The sequence below is a fragment of the Monodon monoceros genome, unplaced genomic scaffold (assembly GCF_005190385.1).
Source record: "Monodon monoceros isolate NGI ecotype Baffin Bay Population unplaced genomic scaffold, NGI_Narwhal_1 Super_Scaffold_4, whole genome shotgun sequence".
NCBI classification, from domain to species: domain Eukaryota; kingdom Metazoa; phylum Chordata; class Mammalia; order Artiodactyla; family Monodontidae; genus Monodon; species Monodon monoceros.
In genome coordinates, this window is record NW_021703781.1 from 10,462,569 (window position 1) to 10,489,990 (window position 27,422).

Below are 27,422 nucleotides of genomic sequence, written 5' to 3' on the forward strand. Positions count from 1 at the left end.
TGGTTTTGTGAAGGTGGAAACAGGGGCCATGATAAGAGTAAAAAAAAAAAAACTCGATGGAACTCGCTTTAGGATTTTTTTTTCTTTTTTTTGAGATGTAAGATAGTCATTTTTTTCCGAGAGGTTTTGTGGCTTCTCTAATTTCAGCCACAAGCTTCCTGACCTCACCTTTTCCAGTTCCCCTATCTACAATACTTGTCTTGATGACCATTTAGGACATCTTTTTAAGCATAACATGGTAGAGACAGAGCCTCGGACTTGCTGCCTGCCGAGATTTCTGACTTTTGAACTCCCCGACCCCCACCCGTATCCTGCTTCTACCAGGGGACATGCGTGTCAGCCCCCTGTTGCAGTAACTCAGCTTCAGTCCTGGGATTCCTGGAGCAGTCTCCACCCACACCCCCAGGGGAGAACTGCGCTTCCGTTGCCTCCTCCTGAGCATGCGCCCTACTGCTACTCTGCTCTTCTGCTAGTGCTGCTCCCGTAATTGGCTGAGGTGAAAACCAATGACCAGTGTGTAATGTCTGAGCTGTGGGAACTGACTTGGAGTCACCAGAGGGGCTGGTTTAAAAGGCTTCACTGATAACTTCCTATGGGGTGTCTGACTGCCTGTGGGTAGTTACCCCGCTGGTTCTCAGAGTTTACCTGTAGCAGGTGATAGCGGAGCACAGGTCCTAGCGGAGCACAGGTCCTGGCTGACTTTGTGTCGTGTCTTCAAGTCTCTACTGTGCATGCCCGTGTGCGGAGCCGTGGGCAGCTGGAGAAAACACACGACAAGGTCCCTGGCTCGGCGGTGTGAGGGGGCTTCGAAGCGCCTCTGCTGCACTGAATCCCCCTCAGCCCTCCAGGGTACCTGCTCTCCTTCCTTCTAGAACTCTCTACACACACACTCCTCTTCTGCCTTGGTCACTTTCTCGCCTCTTTCCCCAACTAGCCAACTTTTCCTTCTCCTTTAGGTCACAGTGTTAATAGGCATTTCCTTGAGATAACTTTTCTTGACAGTACACTGCTGGGTTAGGATCCCTTCAGTACCCTCTTGTTGCCGTTCCCCATTCTGCAGCTTGGCACCCAGTACCTAATGGTGGGTTAACTAGTATTCTCCTCGCTAGACCACGAGCTCCTGGAGGGCAGCCCGGTCTTGTTTGCTCTTGTATCCCTAGTGTCTAGGACAGTGCCTGGCCAGAGGTCATCAATGTGGAATGAACACAACAACGGTATTACCAAGCAATCGATACGTGCCACGCTCTGTGCTTTGGGTTTTCCACATATTTTCTTAGCGAAGCATGACAACTCTGTGAGCCATTAATTGTACAGAGGAGAAAAATGAGGCTGCTGAAAGTAATTTGCCCAACATGATAGCTAGAAAGCGGCAGAGCTGGTCTTTGATTCTCGAGCCACCTGCCTTTCATGACTAGATTCAACACAGTGATGAGCGTATAAAGGGATACCGGAGAAGGCATCCATTCAGAGCTCTGTGTGGGGACTGCAGCCTGGTGACTGACCTGTGAGGTTGGCCTTGGCTGGCCACAGTCAATGGAATTGCCTTTTTTTTTCCCTAGTCATATGGGAAAGGTCAGCTCCAGGTGCCAAATTCCAATAACTAATAATTTTTTTTCTCTAAAAAATTTGACATTTATTGCAGGTCATTGGACTTTGGAGATCATGTGGTATAGAAGATAGAACTCTGGTTTTAGAATTAAGGATACTAAGCTTAGGATATTATCTCTTCCTCTCAAAGACAGTGTGGATGTGGGTAGGTTGAATGTAATTTTGGGGGGCCCCATCACTTCACTACACAACAGAGACACTGGACTGGTGTGAGGTCTAGAGGGAGTGTGTGTAAAGAAGGCATTTCAACTTGATGGCTGTTACCTGCTAATAGGATATTTTCTGTGGCAAATGATTTTCTGTTATGGAGCATCTGTTGGTGTTTATTTATGGCTGCGTTGGGTCCTCATTGCTGTGCGTGGGCTTTCTCTAGTTGTGGTGAGCACGGGCTACTCTTCCTTGCCATGCAAAGGCTTCTTATCGCGGTGGCTTCTCTTGTTGCGGAGCACAGGCTCTAGGCACGCGGGCTTCAGTAGTTGTGGCACGTGAGCTCACTAGTTGTGGCACGTGGGCTTCAGTAGTTGTGGCACGTGGGCTCAGTAGTTGTGGCTCGCGAACTCTAGAGCACAGGCTCAGTGGTTGTGGCACACAGGCTTTGTTACTTCGCGGCATGTGAGATCTTCCCGGACCACGGATCGAGCCTGTGTCCCCTGCATTGGCAGGTGGATTCTTAACCACTGTGCCACCAGGGAAGTCCCTCTATTGCTGTTTAATAAAAAGAGATGATCATATTCAGGGTGGTTTCTGGGAAGCTCTCCAGATGATTAAGATTTCAGGAAGTTATGTCTTCCAACCGTGTTTGACAAGGAAGCTTCTTTATTAAGTCTTATAGTTATGGAACCTGATGTAATTTACTGGATTAAATGGCCAAATTATTTCATTCACAAAAAGTATATAGATTATTTTCTGTCTGCCTCCCCACCAATAGCATTATAAATAGTAAGATCTTAATTTCCCACTTTATCTCTTAAGGTGCCTTAGTCACCTTAGAGGAAAACGCGCAGTCTAATTTTAGTCACTATGAGGATATGTGTACAGTAGCTGGAGCTAACAGGTGATAAAATGTGACCAATGATAAAGCCCTCCTAAATGGGCCTTCCTGCCCTCGTTTAGTGACTGATGAACTCATTCATAAATTTACTTTAACTTGGCTTTCAGGACTTGAGTGACTTTGCAGGTTATATTTTGGGGAGCCCTTTACTAACCTTCCCCCAACCCCGACCTTTCATGATAGGAGCCAGAGTCACCTCTGTGAGCTGGCCCTGTGCCAGCACCCACCCCATTGTCAGGTAGTTGCCTTTTTTGTCTGTCTGTGTCCCTGACTTGACTGTAAGCTTGTGAACACCAGGAATTGTTTCTTATTCGTTGCTATGGGTCCTGGCACTTGGGGCACCTAGGGAGGCTTTTGACAAATATTTGTAGGTTCTTAAAACCAGTCAGTCTGCACAAATCCTAAAGCATGTTTTCAAATGTGTATATACACATTCTTTAAAGATGGAGGCCCTATATTCAGTACAGTATGGTGGTTAAAAGGACGGTTTTTGTCAGCAGTCTGGGGTTTTTATCCCCACTCTGCTGCTTCCCAGCAGCAGAGGAATAAAGGAATCCACTTCCTAAGGGTGTTATGTAGATTCATTTGCCCAAATAGATCTGCGTTTGCTGTGTGCAGGGTAGAGCGCTTTTATTTTGCAGAGACAAACTATAAACAAGTAAACACAGAAAACAGGAGAATTTCAGACTGTGGTAAGGGTTAGGAGGGAAACGAACACAGTGAGCTGCTTGGGAGGGTGCCTGAGCGGGAGGGGGAGCCGGGGAAGGGGGCAGCTGGGGCCCTGAAGGGGGTCCACTGGGCGCCTTCCTGGGGAGGCTGTATGGCCTCAGTCGAGGAAGTTGAGGGGGGTGATAATAATTTATTTTATTTTAAAATACGGATTTATGTGTCAACCCCAGTCTCCCAATTTATCCCTCCTCTCCCCTTTCCCCCTGGTACCCGTAAGTTTGTTTTCTACATCTGCGACTCTATTTCTGTTTCGTAAATAAGTTCATTTGTACCTTTTTTTAAGATTCCACATAGAAGCGACTTCATGTGGTATTTGTCTTTCTCTATAGATAACTCATAAGGACCTGCTGTATAGCATGGGGGGCTCTATTCAGTATTTTGTAATGAGCTACATGGGAAAAGAATCCAAAAATGAGTGGATATATTTATATTTATACCTGATTCACTTTGCTCTGCAGTAGAAATTAACGTTGTTAATCAACTATACTCCAATAAAAACTGAATATATGGATTTACAGTTAACTAAGCAATTTCATGGAGAAGACGTTGAAACACGTGAGCAAGGACAGCATAGATGGGAGGAGAAGGGGCAGGGGCCAGATCCGGAGGGTTGGGGCAAACAACCTCCAGGGCCAGGCCAGTCCCTCGAATTTGTAAAGACCTCACTTTTGTTTTTCAATTTTTAATAGAGATATGGGTGTAGGGAGCTATTTCTGTTAAGAAAAACAGCAGTGCAGGCACCATGATAAATGGCCAGTGAGTAATACAGACACAGTGATGAGAATGGTAAGTGGCTCCTGATCTCATTGTGGGAGACCCAGTGGGGGTTGGAGGGCAGCCCAGGGTCTCTTGACCCTGACTAAAGGGGGCATCTGGTCCTCAGTGCCAGCCAAGTGTTGCCATGTGGGAATGTGGGCTCCAGGTGCTAAATCTGCCACGTTTTCCAGAGAAACAGAAATGCCTCTGTGAAATTCCCAGATTTAAAAATGTTGGCTTACATTTAAAAAAAACTTATGGCGGATTGCATAAGAATGCATCTGTGGGCTGACAGGCCGAAACATCTGCTACAAGCCCTTTGCTGCTGTGATAAAGGGGATTAAGTGAAGTATGATGCACGTTAACATGTTAACCATTTAGCCTTGTGCCCAAAACGTAACCAACACGGAGGTACTTTTTATTAATTGCGCTGTTCATGCGTTTCATTGCCTTCACCATTAATTTGTTTAGTTACCTCTAAATCCATAAGTGGTAGTAGTTGCTGTCATTTGCCTACTGATTTGTTCAGTTCTTTGCTTTTATTCAGTTGTTGGGTGAATTTTATATTCATGGTATGAAAGTAGACATTAAACTAGGCTAATTTAAGTGATAACAGTGGAGAAGAATGAAGGGTTAGCCTTTCTCGGTTACTCATTTTTCTCACATTTACTGTCGACTTCCTTTGCTCTGCAGACGCCTGAATCACTTGTTCTTGGGCTTCAGCACGTTTGGGTCTCAAGTCCTTCTGGCCAGCATTAGGTGCGTGTAACTGCGAAAGAACTGTGGCAAAAATGCCATTTTAGAGAGGCGAAAGATGATGGGAAATGCAGCCTTATGACGTGATGTCCCGTTTAGAGGCTTTTCATCAGTTTTAATGAAACACAAATGTGTCCAAAGCAAGCTAATTTTTTTTTTCCCCCAGAAAAAAAAAAAATGCTTCATTTAGGAAGGCCTAACCCACATCGTTCTGTATTACAAGGATCATGTTTGGTGTGTTGCAATCTGTTGGTGATTGCTTTATTCAGCACAAGCATCTTGGATGGTTTGGCAACAAGTTGGGTTAATTACTTGTTCATGTACTTTTTGGTCTCGTCTCTACGTTAGAATTCTGGAGCATCACAGAGAGGAACGCTGGGAGTAACAAAATATATGTGAATATTTCTAATAGATTAAAGGCTTATAAAAATGCATCTCTTTCCTTCCCCCAAGGTTTTTTTTTTTTTTTTTTTTTTTGCATTGTTTTAAAAGGAGATCATTTTGTTGCATCAACATGAGCCTAAGGACTTGAAAATAATTTTTTCCGGGAAAAAAATCTGTAAATACAAGTTCTTAATTGAATCAATAATTTTCTCTTAATTTTTTGCTACAGATCATGGAGGAAACAAATACGCAGATTGCTTGGCCATCAAAACTGAAGATTGGCGCCAAATCCAAGAAAGGTAAATCCTGAGAGATGCAGAAATTTTTGGTAACGGAGACTGCGGAATTCCTGCGGGTTTCCTGGGGAGAAAAATCAACCTTTATCCCTATCATATTTGTCCCCAAGTATTTGTTAAATAGCGATATTTGGGGAGGATTATCATAATGAAAAATAATGTACAACCTTTTATCCAACAACAGAATAATATTTTTAAGTATTCTGTTGTAATAGAAATGTTACTATAGATGATATTGTGGCAACTTAACGATGTCAAGGATGACTATTCATTCGGCGGCCATGAGTCATGGTCACTGTCTCCACATATAATGATGTGTTTTCAACACATAAACTCCCACTGCGTACACTTTAGGCTTCTTGTTTATGTACCAGATTTAACAGCTGATTGTTTTCCCCTCCAATATGCTAGGAACTTGGATTTCCTTTTTTGACTGCTTCTTCTCCTCTCCGTCTGTTACGCAGTGAAGAACACACTTGATTACTCTTTTAGGCTGAGCATTTCCCTTGTCTGGCTTTTCCTCTGCTTTAACCTAGAGGACACTCACTAATGTGTGGATGGTCAGAAAGGGAAATATAGGACCCTTATTTCTTCCAAAATTATATAGTATTTTCTAATGATCTGCCAGTATATACTTTTATGGATAGCTTTTCTTTTTCAAGGATAACCTCAGTGTCAAGAAACTTTGTTGTGTATACTTCATTAAAAATGCATGTAGTCACTAGGAGATAATGGAAAACTATCACCAAGCAATTAAAAACGCGATGATTGTGTGAGCTGAGCGTTATCTCTTGCGGTCTAGCTTTTTTGTTGTTGCTCTTGAGTTTTGTGTTTGCTGCCCCTTCTCCCTATGACTTTTATTGCTAAATGATACTAAACACCACAAGATTGGTCAATTTTCTTGTTTCTTTTCATCCAGATTGTCTTCTTTTAACCTCATTTTATTAGAGCTACTCATCACATGGAATGTAAATTATTTTGAAGTTCTTGTTATGAGTGTGGTTAACTGGACGACAGTGGACTGGAATTCCTACTGAAACACTGATCTTGTTACTTTCTTATTTGTGACCGTAGTGGCGAGGGAAAGGGAAGCTTATGTGCTAAACGGTGAATTTCCAAGTGGAATTCCACAACTTTGTAGAAACCTTGCATTTGCTAAGTGCTGTAGGATATATTCTCAATTAATCTTCAGTGTGTTGAGGTGTTTTATACTCATTATGCAGAAGGAGAAACTGCTGTTAGTGGGCTATCTACCTATTTGGTTGTTTGCTGCCGTACAAAACTCCCTGGCTGGCCACTTGGGTAAATTGGAACTTGAACATGAACTGGAGCCTTTCCCTGTTGTCAGGCATTTTTACTTAAAGAATGACAGGAGCTTCATTACTAGCTTAATAAAAATGTAATTTGATTGGTCCCTAAAGAAAACCCCCTAGGAAACATGAATATTAAAACAATCCCGGATAATTTTGGATGGCTTACTCTCTTGCATTATCCATGCTACGGTTTTCCCCCCACTATCAGGAGAAACTGAGAATTGATTCATTTTTTTAGTTTAAAATGTGGTTACAACTTTAGAGATGTTAGATAATACGGAGATGGATAGATTAAGATAGTGTTTTAGTTTCCAGTCACTGACACATTAAACCCATTCAGAATGGCCAACTATATTCCACATTATGATTATATACTTTGCTTTGAAAATAAGAATATCTCAGCACTACATTTGAGGGCATTTAGCATAATTTCCACATGGTTAAAAGTTAACCTTTGGAATTATGCCTAAGAATTGATCCCTCCAGGCCTAGGTCTACAGACATCATTTTATTTTTTATTATTTATGAAGTGCTATAAATGTACACAGTACTGTATGATGAGCAGAATGTGCCAGAAGAGAGAGGTGGAGCTCAAGGAAGAAAGGAAAAAAAAAAAGGTTTCCTCAGAGGAAATTGCTGTTGAGAATTGACTGGAGTTGCCCTTGTTACTTGAAGACACAGCTGCTGAATAATCAGACCTTGACTAACATCCCTGATATGTGTATTCCTGTATTATTTTCTAAATGGTCTAATTCAGAGATGAAGTTTGTTTGACTACAATTCGTATTGAGTAAAAGTAAAATGAAAATGGCAGGGGGAACTTTAGAAGGTAATTATTTGCTCTTTCATCTGATCCTTATCTCTCAATGTTGTAGAGGAAAGAGTTAGTGGTCTTTCTTTTAAGACTTCTTCATTCCAAACTATTATTATTCAAGAGACCAAAGAATATAAAAGTATCTAGGGACTCATGCCATCTTTTGGATGATTATTGAATTCTAAATCCCATGGTGATGTGAAGGTTTAGAATATACAGATGATCCCTAGTGTGCCAGAGAGGCAGTGCAGCCATCTGTTTGTGTTGTATTTCACCTCCTAGATTTATGATGCTTATTGGCTGAATATTTGAGCCTAGACAAACATTTTTCATGGCTACTGTTACCATAGTCTGTCCCCTTCTTTACCTTACTGGAATTAGTCCTGTGTTTTTCAAATAAACTTCTAGTAGTCCTGTCCAAACTGTAATTTTTAAGTCATCAATCCTTTATCAGAGCAGCTGTATGGCTCCTTTGGTTGATGTGCTGGTAGGATCCTGCCTGACAGAAAGGCAAAAAGCCAACAGCCCGAATTTGACATCATTTAGAAACTTAAGATTCTTCTCTAGGGATTCTGGCTCAGTAAGTCTGGGGTGGGACTGGGAATCCATATATTTAACAAGTTCCCTTGGTGGTTGTTAAGGTTGAGTTTGGGAAACAAAATCTCACCATCCGACATGGAAATATCATGATTTAGTCACTAAGGAGACCATGCGTTCAGAAAGCAATGGCTGGATGATGACTGCGATTGAAAAAGAGGCAGAACTGTTTGGAGGTAAACTACTCGTGGAGTCTTCCTCTGCTCTCTTCCCCTATCTGCCCCTGCGATCAGGTTATAGTCTGGTGCCCAGTTAAAAATAAACGTTTCAGCTTCCCTGGTGGCGCAGTGGTTGAGAGTCCGCCTGCCGACGCAGGGGACACGGGTTCGTGCCCCGGTCCGGGAAGATCCCACATGCCGCGGAGTGGCTGGGCCCGTGAGCCATGGCCGCTGAGCCTGCGCGTCCGGAGCCTGTGCTCCGCAACGGGAGAGGCCACAACGGTGAGACGCCCGTGTACCGCTAAATAAATAAATAAATAAAATAAAATAAACGTTTCATCTTTGGGGGAGGGGGAAACAGGCAGAATCCTTCAGCAGTCACTTCTCTTGGATAATGTCCATCTTGGTTTCTAAAGAACTGCAGCTGTATGGATTCACTAATCTTAAGTTTCTGTCATCTTTGCAATGAGTTAATGTGAATGAGTTTAGAGCGATGATAACCTCATTGTTCAGTGCCTGTGTGAAATGTAATTTTGGATAAAAGACGGTCTGGTGTTTGTCCCCTCCCTCTACCCCTCTTCCATGCCACCCTTCTCCCCCTTCCTTCTCCCCCCTCACCTTCCCTTTCCCTTTCTTCCATTCCCCTTTAACCATAGAGAATACACTGGAAAAAATGTACTAGGAACATTGTCAGTTAGTAAGCAGGGCATTTTGGGGAAGTGCACATTTTATGGTATAAACTCAGGGACTATAGAATTTTTAAAAAATTCCCTAGTATTTGAAATTATTGGGAGAGCAAATCCTTATTAGAGTCAAAAAGAACTAAGAATTTAAGATTCAGTATAATGGCACTTAAATAGGGACGTCTAGGATTGTCTTAATGGGGGTCATGATGAAGAAAAATAAAGCAATACTTAGTATTTCTTCTGTATAACATAAATTTATTTTGAGTGGAAGAAAATAAAACTTTCCAACTGTTGGAGTCAGAATACTAGACCATTCTGCTTTCCATAGAAAGACCTGAGGTTTGTGCCTGTGAGAGCAGTATTCACGAATTAAGGTGGGGACTTCCCTGGTGGCCCAGTGGTTAAAACTCTGTGCTTCCAATGCAGGGGGCCTGGGTTCGATCCCTGATCAGGGAACTAGGTCCCGCATGCTGCAACTAAGACCTGGCGCAGCTAAATAAATAAGTAAATACTAAAAAAAAAAAAAAAAAAAAAAAAAAAAAGAAGGTGCTGGGAGTTCCCTGGTGGTCTAGTGGTTAGGATTCCAGGCTTTCAGTACTGCAGCCCAGGTTCAGTCCCTGTTTGGGAAACTGAGATCAACAAGCTGCATGGTGTGGCCAAAAAAAAAAAGAAAAAAATTAAGGTGTATAATACTGTAAGAGCTTACTAACAGAATAACTTCAGGCACTCATTAAAATTTTGAATGTTTTTCTGAATCACAGCCTATTTTAAAGTAAATGCAGCTTTACTGAAGTACAAATAATATTTTGAACAAGTTTGAGTGTTTCGCCAAATGCAAGTCCTGCCAAAGCTGCCTTAACAAGTAGATAAAAGTGATTTGGTAATGAGAATTTATCGCACTGGTATTATTGTGCTGATGCTCCGTGATGTTAGATGGAGTTTATTCTCTCAAATAAGGTAAACATTTTTCTTACAGTCTTCTTCTTGCTCTTAATTTGCTCATCAGTTTCTTTCTTCTTAGACTGGCAAAGGTAAATGTGGCTAAAAATTGTGTAGTTTTATGCCAAATTCCAAATAACTAAGGTCAGCGTTAATGAAGCTTTATTGTCTTTTGTTCTGGGAAGAGTTGTCCTGCAGAGTTTAGTGATAGAAACTGTTGTCTGCAAGTGTTTCTCTTACGACACTTTCGATGCCCCAAGACAGAGGGAATGAAAGGTGTTGACTGGGTTGCTTTGATGTATCCTGTTTTGGAGGCCGTTTGGCACCAAGTTTGGCCATTCTCTTCCTCCTGGAATAAACAAGAGGATCATCAAAATTCCATGAAGTTTTATTATTTTTGGTTGTCTTCCATCAGAACAAGCAATATCTAATACAAAATCTTAGCATGAGAAAAATTGTAGACTTTTCATTTTATTTTTTCCAGAGGAAAATGTTTTGCTGAGTGTACTTAAACTTTTGTTGTGTGTTCACATTGGACTAGATAAGGATTTTAACGTGGTATTTATTGCTCAAAGGGCAGAGGGCAGAAAGGAGGCCTGGCATAGCATATGGACCACAGTATTTCCAGTGGTGGGTTGTGACCTATTAGTGTATCAGAAATTAATTTAGGGGTCACAACCAGCATGTAAAAAAACCACTTCTAGATTAGAAAACATCAGAGTGTAAGAGTATTGTTTCATGAAACCTTTAGTCATGTGTGTCACTGTTTATATATACAAACAAATACATACATATATTACTAGGTCATGATGTAAAATGGGTGATAAAGAAAGGTCAAAGAACACTGTTCTAGGCAGTTAGTTCCTCAGAGGGTAAAGAGTACATGCATTTTGTTCATCACTGTGTTTCTAGCACTGTAACCAGTTTATGGTTGGCGATGGGTCCCTCAACTCAACTCAGTCGTGGGTATAGTGGAACTATGAGTAGAGATGGGAATGTATATCACTGAGGTGTATTGTGTAGGGAAAAGATTTAGAATCACAGCCTTCCCAGAGGAGTGGCCTTCACTATTGAGAAAATTATTGACTAATAATTTTGGAAAGAAACTTACGGAAAATGATCTGATGGTTGTCACTCATGGAACCCTTGAATGAGTAGAACTCTGGTACTATTCTTAGTGGGTGTGTAAATGAGACTCAAGACGCAGCCTCCTGGTTGTCTTCCAGACCGGAACTGTTTTGATTGTGGTTATTTTAAGTAGGATTTGGTTATGTAATTGATACATCAATAGTAGTATTGACTACTACCATTTGTTGAGACCTGCTGGGGCCAAGCACTCTGCTAAATATTTTACATATATAATCTTATTTACTGATCGGAGCAACCCGTGGTGATAGTCTCATTTTACAGGTGAAAAATCTAAGGCACATGAAGGTCAAATAACTTGGCTCAGGGTTTTACAGTTAGTAAGTAGCAGACTACAGACTTGAACTCTTATCTGTTGTCAGAACCCCACATCCAAATTACTGTACTCTAATGCCTTTTCTCAACCACAACCTGGTGGAGAAAATACCTTTCTTGATGCCTTTTTTTAATTCCAGGGTGTTCTCTCATATAGCATCCCTTTGTCAACCGTTTCCAAGAATAGCTGATTATAGTCAGTAATAACAATCAGTTTCATAATGCCTCAGTCCTTGGGAATTCCAGAGGCTTGAAGATGGGCTAAGGTTAGCATGTCTTTACAGGTATAGATGACACTTCAGTCTTCAGGGCAGTTGGATCTGACAGTTATAAAAAATGTGAGGGGAATTCCCTGGTGGTCCAGTGGTTAAGACTCAGTGCTTCCACTGCTGCGGCCTGGGTTCGGTCCCTGGTTGGGGAACTAAGATCCCAAAAACCACGTGGTGCAGCCAACAACAACAACAACCCCCCCGCCCCCCCCCCATGAAACCGCTCCTAGCTGTGTTCATGTAGAAAAATGCCTGCTTCTGAATTTTAACTTGGTATTTCATGCCTTCATGTGCTATTTCCTTAGGAAGAGACTTTCTGATTTGTCATTAAGCTAAACAACTTTGAAGATGGATTTGAAAGGAAAATAAGCTCAGAATATGTTATAAATTGCTTGGCGGGTTTTTGCTTGCCTTTTTGCCTTCCATCTTTGATAGTAATTTCTATGACCTGTCCAGGAACCTTTGTATTTCTGCTGGGTAGAAAGATTTTGTACTTAACATTTTTGCATATTATTGATGTGACTCACCATCAATCGGTGAATGCTGATTAGGGGCCACGAGTAGGAATTCAGCCAAAGAGCTGAAAATGTTGTATGCAGTGCACTAATAGTCCCTCTGGTTAGAGAGAGCATGATCTAACTAGGATGTCTCAGAGGAGGATAGAGCCCTGGGGTATTTCTAGTTCTTGAAGCTTCCAGTATACTTAAACAATAAAAGGCTTATAAAAATTAATATGTATTTTAAATATACAATTTGTCAGTATATCTCTTTCTACGTGAATAACCTCACTTGTAGACAGTACCAAACATCCAAATATGAGATCCTTTCTGATTATGTGTGCTCTTGACATACAACATACACACGCATCATTTCACAGGTGAGGTGACTCATGCTCTGTGATATATTATCAGGACTCAGGACCTGAGCTTGGGTTCATTTCTTTCTTTCTTTTTAATTAATTAATTAATTTTATTTTGGGCTGCATTGGGTCTTCGTTGCTGTGCGCGTGCTTTTCTCTAGTTGCGGCGAGTGGGGGCTACTCTTCATTGTGGAGCATGGGCTTCTCATTTCGGCGGCTTCCCTTGTTGCGGAGCACGGGCTCTAGGCACGCAGGCTTTAGTAGTTGTGACGTGCGGGCTCAGGAGTTGTGACGTGCAGGCTCAGGAGTTGTGGCTCACGGGCTCTAGAATGCAGGCTCATTAGTTGAGGCACATGGGCTTACTTGCTCTGTGGCATTTGGGATCTTCCTGGACCAGAGCTCGAACCCATGTCCCCTGCTTTGGCAGGTGGATTTTTAACCACTGTGCCACCAGGGAAGTCCCTTGGGTTCATTTATTGATCTCTAGCTGGTTCCCTTATCTTCCCTTCTGAAGGCCCCAAGGATTAGCTTACTTGCTCATCTTATAACTGCCGCAGGCTAGCTGCTCTTTCCAGTCTTTTCTCTCTTTCCTGTACCAGGACCAGAGAGGAAGATGGTTTTAGCTTTTCAGTTGTCCTCTCAAACCTGAAATAAGCAAATATACCTGATGGTTTTTTAGAAAGATATTTTTCATTAACTTAGTAAGGAAACAAATTTGGAGTAGAATGGAGAGGTTAGAAAGTAAGTGGAAAAGTGAAAGCATTTAAAGAATAAGACAAACCAGAGACTGGGAGAAAATACTTGCACAAGATATGTCGGCTATTACCCAAAATGTACAAAGAACTCAAATTAGGAAATGAACAACCCAATTAAAAATCGGGCAAAAGACCAGAACATACACCTCACCAAAGAAGATATACAGATAGCAAATAAGCATATGAAAAGATGCTCAATATCAAAAAAAAGATGCTCAATATTATATGTCATTAGGGAATTGCAAATTAAACCACTACACATCTGTTAGGATGGCTGCAGTCCAAAACACTGACAACACCAAATGCTGGTGAGGATGTGGAGCAACAGGAACTCTCATTATAATGCTGGTAGAAATACAAAATGGTTCAGCCACTTTGGAAGATGGTCTGGCAGTTTCTTATAAAACGAAACATAATCTTCCTATACAGTACAGCAGTTGTACTCCCTGGTATTTCCCCAAATGAGCTGAAAACTTATATCCATGCAAAAACCTACACACAGATGTTTATAGCAGCTTTATTGATAATCAAACTTGGAAGCAACCAAGATGTCCTTCCGTAGGTGAATGGATACTGCCAGACAATGGAATATTATTAACTGTGGAACTGCCAGACAATGGAATATTATTCAGTACTAAAAAGAGATGAGCTCTCAAGCCTTGAAAAGACTTTGAGGAATTTTAAAATGAATATTAAATGAGTATTAAAATGAGTATTACTAACTGAAAGAAGCCAATAAGACATACTGTATGATTCCAACTATGTGACATTTTAAAAAAGGCAAAATTGTGGAGACAGTAAAGAGATTAGTGGTTAGTATTTGCTAGGGGCTTGCGAGGAGGGAAGGATGAATAAGCAGAACACAGAGGATTTTTAGGGCAGCTAAACTGTATGATCTAAACTGGTAAATACATGTCATTATATATTCATCAAAATATTATACATTCATCAAAACCCACAAAATGGGTTTTGATGTCGATGTGATGTTGACATTCGGGGAAGCAGCGCCTGCGTGTGGCGAGGGGCATATGGGAACTCTGTGCTTTCCATCAGTTTTGCTGTGAACCTGAGACGGTTCTAGAAAATAAAGTCTTTATTAAAAAAGTAGTCCTAGATATTGGGCACAACACTTTATAATCAGCATTTTAAAGTGTATTATATGCAAAGATAATGTTATATGAGCAATAACTCCTTAATGTATAAGTTTAAAACCATGAAATCTCTTGAGAACCAGTGAAAAGTTTTGTAAAATAAAAAAAAGAAAGTGAGAAGGATGATTAAATGGTAAATCACACCTTTTTATTCCCCGGAAGGTGACTGGAGCCAAGTCATGATCTTTCTTTGTGACCTCTGTCTCCTGAGGAGCGCTCCTTTTCCCTCAGTTGTCTTCTTATCCTGAACAGATGTTTTATTTTTATTATTATTTTTAAATTAATTTTTATTGGAGTAGAGTTGATTTACAATGTTGTGTTAGTTCCTGCTGTACAGCAAAGTGAATCAGTCATACATGAACATATATCCACTCTTTTCTAGATTCTATTCCCATATAGGTCATTACAGAGTATTGAGTAGAGTTCCCTGTGCTATACAGTAGGTCCTTATTAGTTACCTATTTTATATATAGTAGTGTGTATGTGTCAGTCCCAATCTCCTAATTTAAGTTTGTTTTCTGCATCTGTGACTCTATTTCTGTTTTGTAAATAGGTTCATTTGTACCCTTTGTTTTTGATTCCACATGTAAGTGTTATCATGTGATATTTGTCTTTCTGTGTCTGACTGACTTCATTCTGTGATAATCTCTAGGTCCACCCATGTCACTGCAAATAGCATTATTTCATCCTTTTTAATGGCTAATATTCCATTGTATATATGTACCACATCCTCTTTATCCATTCCTCCGTTGATGGACATTTAGGTTGCTTCCATGTCCTGGCTATTGTAAATAGTGCTGCAGTGAACATTGGGGTGCAGATGTTTTAAGTCCATTGCCTTTAGTGAAGAAATTGCTATCCCAGGATCCCTTCTAACTACAGTTCTTTTTTCCTCGTTAAACCCTATGAGGAGGAAGAGCAAAAATATTTGTCTACCTTGTAATAGGCCTTGTTCTAGGTGTGTTATCTCTCATAATCCTCACTATAACCTTATATGAATGGCCTTATTATCCCTATGATACACGTGAGTAACTGATGGAGAGGTGGTATAACTTGTTCAGTGTCATGCATAGAATTTGAAATGATGGGGTTAGGCCATAAACCTTGATTTCACAGTTCAAGGTAATTCCCTCCACTCCCTAAGCATGAGCCTAGGTGCTCATGATGAGTTTGGTCACCAAAGGAATGAAGGTTCACCAGCACATTCGGGAAACCCAGGTTGAGAATATGTTTCTTAACTATCTCTTTAGGAAGGAATGCAATCCTAACTCCTTATACCCACATTTTAGAAGCTTGCTGGATGTCCATCTTTAAAATTTTTTTCAACCTAGATTTTTTATTTCTTTGTGCTTTTTGCAGTATTTTTCCTTCCTTTTCTCCTCTTTTAAAACCCATTAATGGTTTTACTAGGATTTGCATAAAATAATTATCTGGAGTAGTGGTTCTCAAGGTGGGATGGTTTTATGCCCCAGGGGACAGTGTGGAACTGCCGAGATAGTTTTGGTTATCACATCTGAGAGGTGGTGCTACTGGCCTCTGGTGGGTAGAGGCCAGGGATGATGCTGCAGCACACAGGACAGCCACCTACAACAAGAATTATTTGATGCAACATGTCAGCAGTGCAAGGCTGAGAATCGCTGAGCTTAGGGGAGCAGGTGTGGTATTGGGAGACAGCTCTCTGCACAGCCCTGGATTCTTTTTTTTTTTTTTTGTAATTTATTTTTAAAAACTTTACTGGAGTATAGTTGATTTACAACGTTGTGTTAGTGTCTGCTGTACAACAAAGTGAATCAGTTATACGTGTACATATATCCACTCTTTTTTAGATTCTTTTTCCATATAGGTCATTACAGAGTATTGAGTAGAGCTCCCTGTGCCATACAGTAGGTCCTTATTAGTATCTGTTTTATATATAATAGTGTGTATATGTCATTGCCAATCTCCCAATTTATCCGCCCCCTCCTTTCCCCCTTGGGAACCATAAGTTTCTTCTCTACATCTGTGACTCGATTTCTGTTTTGTAAATAGGTTCATTTGTACCATTTTTTTAGATTCCACATATAAACGATATCATATATTTGTCTTTCTCTCTCTGACTCCCTTCACTCAGTATGACGATCTCTAGGTCCATCCATGCACTGGATTCTTACTAGACCATTTCATGCAGCCCTTTGCCTTGTGTAACTGGTTTCCTTTTGCAGCATTGGAAACGGGATAGTTGATCTATATTAGTGACTCCTGAAGAAAGGGCGTACGTACGTAACAACATAGGTGAAGCGACGGAATTTCAGTAAGAGAGATAAAACACGGTAAGAGGGCCAGCCTGTGCACTTTAAAAGCTAGTTTGCAGTCAAGTTTGAATTATATAGTTTGTGCAACTTGCACTGTTTGTTTACTCTCCATGAGTGTTTCAGCCCAAGTTTCAAGTTGTGCCTGTAGCTCCGGTGCTGGGGGATGGACCAGCCGCCCTCCCAGTTCCTGCTGTCTGTGTCTTCCATTCCTCCTTTCTGGAATGCGTGGTTGTGATAACTGTGACAGTTGCTAAGGTTTTATGACCATATTTGAACACCACGATGGTGCCATATGCTCCTAACTTGGCCTGGAGATGGGCACCAGATTTTGATGGTTTCCCAAGCCATGTGTGGCATCTCCCTGGCTTTCCTCTGTCAGTCACGGCACTGCTGGACAGAACTCGGTGACGTCTGTCAGGCCTGTTGGTAGCAATTAGATTATTTTCAAGAAGACTTTTGCAGTTGCAAACATGACCGAAGTACCATGTGGCATTTCTCATAAGCTAAGGAAAACAACATCATAGTGGCAGCCTCACTTCTTCAAATGGTCTTTCTGTGGCACTAAAACATAGTTTATGGCTTATTATGACATTTTCATACAAACCTTGGTACTAACAGACTTTTATTTTTTTATTTTTATTTTTTTGCGGTACGCGGGCCTCTCACTGTTGTGGCCTCTCCCGTTGCGGAGCACAGGCTCCGGACGCGCAGGCTCAACGGCCATGGCTCACGGGCCCAGCCGCTCCACGGCATGTGGGATCTTCCCGGACCGGGGCACGAACCCGCGTCCCCTGCATTGGCAGGCGGACTCTCAACCACTGCGCCACCAGGGAAGCCCCTAACAGACGTTTTTATCAAAAGATATCAGAGAGATTTCAGGAATGAGGAGTTAACATTCTCTTTATATCTTGTTGCCAGAAATTACTCCTAAAGCAAATATATCTTGCCCGCAATAAAAATAAAACGAGAACACAGCATATGTATGTTTTTGGCTATTTGGTCTATGCAGAATTATATATTATCACTTTACGAAAATGAGCTCATTCTATACACACAAGCATTTTTGCAATTGGACTTTTCCTCTTAAAAAATAAGAGGATGCCTTCTGTGTAGGCACATAAATGGTGATATTCTTTTTTTGTAGCAGTATGAAATGCCATTGTGTGTATGTGGGGTATGGATATACCATAATGTGTTTTGACACATCTGTTTTAATAGACTTTGGCCTATGTTCTTTTTTTTTCCTACAATGAATGTCAGGTTTATTTGTCCATTTGTATAGGCTTTTTTGTTGAATAAATTCTTACAAGCAGAGTTCCTAGGCCACAGGCAATGAGCAACTTTGATAATTTTTAGGATTGCCATCTTGTCCTCCCAATGACTGTTGAACTCCTACCAGAAGGGACTGGCTTCTGGAAAGGAAACAACTCTTCCCTCCCATCTTTGCCAACACTGTGCTTTCCCATCTTCAGGCAGCCTAATCAGTGAAAAATACATTGTCTCACACACTTCCTTAATTAACAGAAAAGGTAAGCGTGTTTCATCTGTTCATGGAACACTTGTTTGTATTATTCTGTGAATTGCTTGTCCTTACCTTTTGTTGGTTGATTCACATCATCTACCTATTCTAGTTAGTAGTTCATCTTTTCTTTCCAATGAAATAAAGACATTTAAATTGTCTTTTCTACTTGGAAATTTAAGATTACTTATGCTTCTCTCTAACTGTAGTGTCCAAATGGCTCATTTCTCACTATTAATATTTATTTACAGTAATTCATGGATCATTTCTATTTGAAACTAGAAAGAAATGAATTGACCTTAAGTAGTAATAATGTATTAATTTTTGAAGGACCGTACAAAAGTATGCATGAACTTTTAAGACATTGGATTTCCAAAGTAAACTATTTAAAGATTAGATTGTCAATATTAAGAGCGTGGAAATTATATAAATATATAGATATACTCGCACATATATACACACATACATATAGATATATATTTATGTATGTATATGGATGTGTGTGTGTCATTTGGCAAGGCATGAGAAATAATTATATTATTATTCAAGAAATCATTGAACGCCTGAATTTTCTTGGTGTAACAGAAATAAGACCCAGTAAGTCATTTGCCTGTATTTGCATGTATTGAGCTTTAGTTTTGTATTTTAGTGGGAAAAGTTTCTGAAAATTTTTCCATTCCCCCTTTTATGCAAGGGAAGGACACCTAAATATGTTATTTTGGATTGACTTGTATTCTGTTTCTACACTGTCTCCACGTTTAGAGTGGGATCCATAAATAAGAGTATTTAGTTTTTGGTAAAATTTACTTCCTCTTCAACTTTCAGTTGACTTAACAGAACTGCAGTCTCCTTATGCATTGCACTGTTTCAGAAGTGCCCCTTTGCTTTCTTTGGGTGGTCCTCACTCTTTCTCAAATCTGATACAGCACCAAGGAGTTCAGATTTATTTCACTTAGCTGGGAGATATATATGAACTCAGCAGAGTGAGGCTGAAGAAAGGAAAAAAGACTTTCAGCCACTGAGGGTATACATGTTTGAGATGAAACTATATGCCCCTATTTCCTTTGCTTTCACCATCAAGTGGGTATATTTTAATCTAATCCTCTCGGATTTTCTCCCTAGGTCAATGCTGAGTCGATTTTTACGTCATAGGCAAGTTATGTAACACTCTCTCTTTCCACACCTGCAAAATGTAGTATCTGTATAGTCTAGGTTTGGAAATTCATTCGAGTTCATTGCAGAATTTTAGTTTTCAGTAAAGTTTTTTTCAGTCACATTGACTTATGTTCTGTTCCCCAATCCATTAAGCCATTTCACACCTTTGCACCTGCTGTGTCTGCTGCGTCTCCACCCTTCGTTTTCCAACTGGTCAAGTCCTAGTCATCCTTCCACATCCATCTCAGATGACATGTCTTCCTGGAAAGCTTCACCTGTACTCTACATGTAGTTTATACTCAGTTCCCTACGCTGTCAGTACCTTATGCATTTTTACATTTTGGCACTTTCCAGGCTTGTGTTGTATCAGCCTAGACGTTTGCCTTTCCTCCTGGACTGCGACCTCATGGCCCTGTGTCAAAGGCCAGCATATCTTATTCCCTTCCGTGTGCGCAGTGCCTGCCAGGAGTGGAGTTATAACTTAGGAGTTAAAGTTTGCATTATCATTTAGGTTTAGAACAAATTTGAAATTAATTCAACAGTGATTTAAGTCATTCTGGTATCTTTTGAGTCACTTTGGAGAAAGTGAAAAATGTCCCTGGCAGCTCGGCCGCAGTGTTCCCAGTTGAACCTAAGTACCTCTTGCAGAGTATAAATAATCAGACGAGGCTACTCCTTCAGTATGTCTGAAGCAAGACTGAGACAGGGACACTCTGCAGCCACAAAAGTAATTAAACATCCCTCTCTTTTGACTGACCTGAGTGATTGCTGCTGCTTTACCAACGATGACTCCAGCTCTGCTTTCATCCTCTGCCTTCTGTGTGAAATTTGCCAAGATACTTACTCAGTAAATTTCCCCGCTTCCTGACAGCTTTCAGCCCAAATCTGGCCACCACTTTCCTAAGACCTCCTTGGAATCACCCAGAACAAACCCAGGTTCTATAATAAGCTTCCTTCAGTTTCCTTTTCGGATGACCCAGTCTCTCTCGCTCTCTCTCTCTCTCGCTGTAGCAAGCTAAAGAAAGCTCGATTTATTGACTACAGTTGTGTTCCTGGTGGTCTTTAGCTAGTGGGCCCTATAGGGAGTGTTGGAAGAATTTAAAGGAGCATTGATCTCAGTCTCTGCCCCTTGGAACCTTAGAGTTTGGCCAGAGTTTCCTGCCCTCTCACTTTAAGCACATTCTTTAAAATGGCATTGTTTGCTGTCAAGACTAGAATAGTTCAGAGGAGCAGGAGCAGAGTGCCAGCCACAGCCAAGGAAAATATTCCTTAGGAGTCACTGCTTCCTAGTGTGGATTTCCAAAGGGCAGGTAGGGTTGAGGCATTCTGTGTGGGAAAGGTTCAAAGCTGAGAAGGATCATTGTTTGTTAGAGGAAGAGAAGGTGAAAGGGAGAGAGTGGGAAGAGTTGGTGGCCAATAAGGCTGGGCAGGTAGGGCAGATCAGTGAGGGCCATGACCTCACGTGAACCTCGTCCATCCTGTAGTCAGTGGTAAAGCCTGGAGTAGGGGATGGTCGCAGGAGATAATTGATAAATGTGGTAGGAAGGGGTTAAAGACTGGGAGACGAGGGTAGTGAATCGTATTTGATAAATGGGATCAAGGGAGACTTTTTGAAAGGTGAGGCAGCGCAACATGGTGGCTTGATAAAAGCAAGGAACTGGGGCTGCTGTCGCAAATGGTGTTCTTTGGCTCTCGGCCTCCCTCTGAGTTTACCTGTGGTGGGCATCTCCCATGCATGCTGACAGCTTCCCATCTCGAGTGCTGGGTTGCTGCCCTTCTCCCCCGCCCCGGGGTCAGCCCTGTGGGAACTTCCTCCTCTGGTGCAGAGCAGCTTAGAAGTGCTGGCAGTGATGCTGGAAGTGAACTCTCCCAGGGATAGCCTTCAATGTTAGTGAAGGACTGGAGTCAGAAAACACCTGTCCAATTTCCCCTTCTCTCTGTGGGACAGTGCTGCGACATATTGTTCATGTCCCCTCAGGATGCCCCAGGGGGATGGAGCCCCAGCAGTGGCTGATCCATTACCACTCCCTTTATTGGCTCTCCTCTCTCCTCACCCATGTTTTCCTTACTCCCTAACTTGTGCTCCCTGGGATCACCTCCCGAATAAACTGTCACAAGTAACACACACTAACCCAGGTTCTTGTCTCAGGGTCCTTTTTGGGGGAACCCAAGCTAAGATGGCTATCCTGGTCGATTGAACAGTCATTATGCCGTGGACAAATGGAGTTGGCATTCTCTCCCAGTCGTTAATTAACAACTCTGTTTTTTAGTGGAAAAATGACTGCATTCATTTCAAGTGTATTTTATATATCAGTGTAGAAATATGGCAAAATGATTTAGAGTTCAGGGCTCATTTTGAGAAAAAAAATGCTCCAAACCATCTGCAAAAGTATTAAAATGATCCCAAGTAGCACATAGGCACTTGAAGCAGTTTCCAGGCACATTAGATTGTTGTCAACAAAGAGAAAAAATATACACTGTGGGGAGAAGCAAGAAGAGAGAAAGGGTCTGGAAACCCGTGATTTTAGCAGGTCAGGAAAAAGAATGTCAGTGGGTGAGCAGAGCAGGAGCCCTGAGCTTCCTCACCTGGGTGTCCTCCTCGTGGCTTAGGAATCCTAGGCCATTGGCAGCTGTGATGTGATTCTTGCCAGGTTAGCACTGACAATCAGTCACAGGGAGAGGACCCACCATAGGATCATTTCTGTCCATTTGTTGTGTTCTCCTGAAAGTCACGCTGAGTGGCTTCAGCCAAGTTAGGGAAAATATTTCCGTTCCTAACAAGATAGTTGTTAACTATACTCCATGGGGATTCTGAAATATTTACTTGACAGTAATCAAAAGAATTTCATTCTTTTCCTATTTTTTCCTCATGATCATATTAGCATCCAACTATTTTAAAAGTCAGACCTTGATGGAGTTTTTATAGACAAATGGCAAGAAAATTGCTTATAACTAAAGGAAGCAGTGAATCCATCCGGTTTCCATGAACAATCATACCTGCACTCTTCAGCATTTGGAACTTGATGGTTGACTGAAAAGATGCCTGCACAGGGGTGGTCCTGTCTCTTACACTGCCTTAGAAAATGAAACCCCGGCTTTACTTAGCCCTGTGTTCTGTGTTGGACCTTATTCTAGAAGGGAAAGCAAGTATTTACTGATGTTTTTCTCCTAAAATCTATTAACTTTATTGAAGTGAATGTAAAGCATGGATTGTTTGTTTACCATTTAACAGATTTTGGAGAGCTCATATGCATTATTACTTTATAATCTCATCAGTCATATGAATTAAGGAATAAAATAAAATTTGAATAGTTTTTAGAAACATGTATTTTTTTTTTATTCAGAAGATTGTCACCTCCATTGAATAAAACATCATGTACAGGAAAGTAAAATTAAGTAATGATCACATTAGTGACCTTTGAGAGAACAGCAGACTCTAGAATACAACAAGCAGGAAAGGAAGAGGCAGCAACTAATATCGAAGGGTGTCTATCTATGAAATGAAAGAAAATGGTAATAGTTGGAGTGGTTGTTTGACACGTCCGTGGGTTGAGGTGAATTGAGTTTATTTTTCTTCTACTGTTTCATTCATTCCTTATAAAAGTCAGTTGAGTGAACTTCTAGGCTGAGAAAGTGTAGAGAAAAGAATGACACTAGGGAAAATAGGAGAGCAGGGCTAGATTTAAGATGACAGGTGTTGGGGCTGAAGTTAGTTAGCCTTGGGCTATTCACCTTACTTTGTGAGTCCTTCCACTGATATTACTATGTTCATTTTAGTCGATAACCTGTTTCAGTGTTTGCTTCCTATCTGTAGTCCTCAATAGACTCTGCTAGGTATGGTCACAGGTTTAATGGCTGAGGTCGTTGATTCTGCCAGATACATGCCTTGTAGAAAGCTTGGCTTGGAGTATGTCCTCGATAAGTGTCTGTTAAACGGGTTTGAACATATTTTCCTGAGTTTGGTGAGAAGAAGGAGAGAAGAATAAAGACTGTGATGGATTTAAGAGACAGGGGAGAAAATTGAGTGTAAATTTCCTCTACTTTGCTCAGTCTGTTTGGAGATGAAGTCGTCTCTTGGGAACATAGGAGGATGCTTTGGAGACCTGAAGAAACTGGGGAGCGTTCAGAAGAGCTGCTTATGGAAAATGCAATAGAGATGAATAAAAAACTTGCCAGACCAAATTAGTATACAGTTGAGGCTGCACAGTATGAATTTGTCGTCATATTTCTTAGGACAGTTATATGCCTTTTCCCAGTTCTTTGGTCACTCAGAAGTGGAGAACACAGATTAGGGGGATTTTAGGGTATGTGATGAGAGGGTGAACTGGTCGACCTGGGGGTGGGATGGCACAGGGAGAAGTGAAGCCAGCAGGAAGCTAGAGAGAGGGCAGGGCACCGGGAGACATAATATCCTAGAGAACTTGCAGGGTTGAGGGCATTCAAGAATTGCATTGGTAGGAGATTGTAGCCACAGGAAGAAATGACCAGTTAGAAGAATTCTTAGAAGTGGCATAGTCTGGGTTGTGATGAGATCCAATTTATGGCTGGGTTTGTGGGTTACTAATGTATAATTAGTTTCACAATTTAATAATTTTAGCACCTTTAGGATTGTTCAGCAAAATTAAATTGGATTCTTTAAACAAGCAAAAAAGAAACTTGTTAAGGAGTTAAAACCAAGGAAGATGGAAACAGTTAGTGTCAGTATGACTCTAGTTTACTGAATTCTGTGTGATTTCAAAGCTGGGCAGCCAAGCTCGTACTCCTTTTAGTCATTGACTTTCATGTATGGGAAAATGACTTATGTAACAGCCAATCAGTGCTTTTGCTAGCCAGTTTTAAAATGTTACATGTGCAAACACCTCATAACTTATGCATGTTTTCCAGTGAGAATTACATCATAGGTGGAAAGAAAATAAAGGCATCCATGATTCTTAAATGTTACATAATCTAGGGACTTCATAACTTCCTAGTTATATAATTTGAAGTCATTATGTAATCTCATGGCTCCTTACAAGGGGGAAAAAGTTTTATTTCTTATAGAAATTCAACAGGATGATTGGCTGAAGAACATTTGTGTGTGAGTGTGTGGGTGCGTGGGTGGACTTTTGCAAATACTCGGATATTAATTAGAATTGAACTGATCTGACCATCTCTCTGGCTGCTCCCTCTGGATCACCCCAGTGACCATCTAGGGCACCTTTCAGTTCCAGAACATCAAAAGCTGTGACTTGTGCCAGCCTGGAGCTATGCACAGGATTCCTTGGAGGCACAGGGAGTGTTCTCCAGCCTCCCAGCCATTCCTTCTATTCCAGGCCTTTGACTCTGCCTGAGTGGCCATTTATGCTCAGCCCTCCTTCCCCCGCAGCATCCCCTGAATTGCTGTAGCAGCAGGGTCTGTTGGTGACTTCCAGGATGTGGAGGCTTTGGCTTACAGACTGGCAGTCTCTGGAGCATGTCTGCCCAAAGCCATGGCTGCCTCTGTTCTGATGAGGCAGACAGCACACCTTCAGGTCTCTGATTCTTGTACCCCCAGTTACTCATCATGGGGTCTGGCCTCCCTTACTGAGAAGTGAGTTCAGGGAGTGAAGGCAGATAAGAGTCTCTAAGGACCTGGTTGCCTGTCCTGGCTGTCTGTCTTTCTCCCTTTACTAGCCAGAGTCTTACTTGAACTCAGATCCCTGCCTGGTGTAGGTATAAGCTGAAGTCCACTATTGCCTTTGAAATGCAAACACATTTTGCTCAAATCCCTCCCCATTTGCAGTGAGAGAGAATCCGTAGTTCTCTAGAGCAATCTGGTGGGTGTGGATTTCGGGAGACTTGCGTCTAGTCATTTCTACCTTATTTAAAGTATGGCCGAATTTCCTGTCCTGTGCCCTTTATTATGCGTTAATGGCAAGGAGCACAGCCTTTCCTTTTGGATTTCCATCTTGTAAATATCAGCCGTGCAAGGCGTTTGTGGCTGACTTCAATGTGTGAGGGGGCAAGAGATTTTGCTTAGCCTGCTCTTTTCCTTGGAGACTCTGCTTCCTGGCAGCCCCCTCCCTACTGCAATCCCCGCCTCCAGTCTCTGCCCTAATATAATTCAGCAAACATTTAAAAACATCAAATGATCTCTCTGCCTTCACGTTGACCGTGGTCGCCATTTGGGCTTCCTTGAAGTATGGATCATCTACTCTGAGTTCTGGCTTGTGAAGGTACCTTTTCCCTCACCTGCCAGTCTCTAAGAGGGGAGAGGAGCCAAGGTGCAAGTGTATTTCACCACCGGTGTGAACACATCGTATCCAAAGGCAGAGATGGCTCCTTTGGGGAAGTAACCAGCATGTGTTTTTGTTTGTGTGTTTGCTTGTTTTACTTTTACAAATCCACATGATTCTTGAATCTTTCAAACTGTGGACCTGTGGACCCTCACCTAATGCCTGGGACCTTCCTGGCCACCTCAGGCTTGGTAGACAGCTTGGATTACCAGTCTTAATACTATAAATTTAGCACCATCTGAGGAGATATCTTACAGGTGCTTGGTTTCCTGAAAACATGTTTTTAGGGGAAAGTTAGTAAAAAAAGAAAAAGTAATTTTTTTTATGCTGAAGTAAGTTCTAGAAGACTTGCCTTTTTTTTTTTTTTTTTTTTGCGGTACGCGGGCCTCTCACTGTTGTGGCCTCTTCCGTTGCAGAGCACAGGCTCTAGAGCGCAGGCTCAGCGGCCATGGCTCACGGGCCCAGCCACCCCGCAGCATGTGGGATCCTCCCGGACCGGGGCACGAACCCGCGTCCCCTGCGTCGGCAGGCAGACTCTCAACCACTGCACCACCAGGGAAGCCCTGCGTTACTGTTTTGATTGATGTTTCTTAACAACTTCGTGGGGAGTTGGTTGCACACTCAGTGCATTATAAATGTTCTTTATAATTGGGGATGCCAACATCAACTTTAATGTAGATTGTTAGTGGCATTTTTACTTAAAAAATTTAATTATTTAAAAAATTTCTACCGCTTTCTCTCTCATATCCACAATGGATGAGAATCTGTTCCTTGCGTAATATAATTTTAATTAGACTGAAAATTCAGTGATTTGACCAACTCTTCCTGCCCATTAAAATTAAGTCTTTGTACCCTCCAATGGGAAGAATTAAAAATGAGATCAGGTAATAAGCATGTCTATTTTCATCCAGATAAGACTATCCACAATGGGTTTAATCTTTTAACCTGTTTCAATAACAACAACTATCATTTATTGAACACCTATTACTAAGTCAGGCATTGGATTACAGTATATGTGTTTTCTAATTTATCTCACTCTAATGAATTCTATGACCTAAACATCTCATCTCAAATGCAGGAACTGAGGCTTAGGGTTATGCAGTTAGTACGTGTCCTGACTGGAAATTTGTACCTACAGTTCATTTAGCCGGTAGTCCATCCTCTTGACGGTGCTTAGGGCTTCTGGTATAGAACCCTGGACCTGACCTTTTGTACTTGGATGACACATGTATATTTTTGAGCACTTTAATAGTTAAATCTTTCTGATTTTAGAAGATGATGTTTTTATTACATGTCATAAGCATAGATTAGAGGTGGCTGTGCGACCCCCATTCATCCTGTGTCTCTTACTTACACACAAGACATTAACTGGTAGCGTCTTCTTCTGGAACAACTAACATTGGCCTCGTACTTTTTTTCTTTTTCTTTGGGTCATCATCTTAAAAATTTACACCTATTACCACGGAATGTTCTGCAGTTGTTTCTTAAGGTTGAATAACTCTGTTGATGGTAAATATCTTTTAATCAGTGTACAAAGGAACAAGTTTACTCCAGGGAAAATCAGATCTTCAGACTGTTGTTATGTAAAATGAAACTTTTTTTTCCTCCTGGAACTTGCCAG

General features: G+C 41.3%; 1 protein-coding gene across 3 annotated transcripts in view; it reads left to right on the forward strand.

Annotated features, from left to right (window-relative positions):
* The window catches only part of BICC1 (BicC family RNA binding protein 1), a 300,393-nt gene that overhangs the window by 173,718 nt on the left and 99,253 nt on the right, over positions 1-27,422 (forward strand). For all 3 annotated transcript variants that reach the window (XM_029200883.1, XM_029200882.1, XM_029200881.1), the window contains exon 3: positions 5,514-5,583. In XM_029200883.1, coding sequence (XP_029056716.1) covers positions 5,514-5,583 — 70 coding nt within the window. The remainder of the gene's footprint in view (positions 1-5,513; positions 5,584-27,422) is intronic.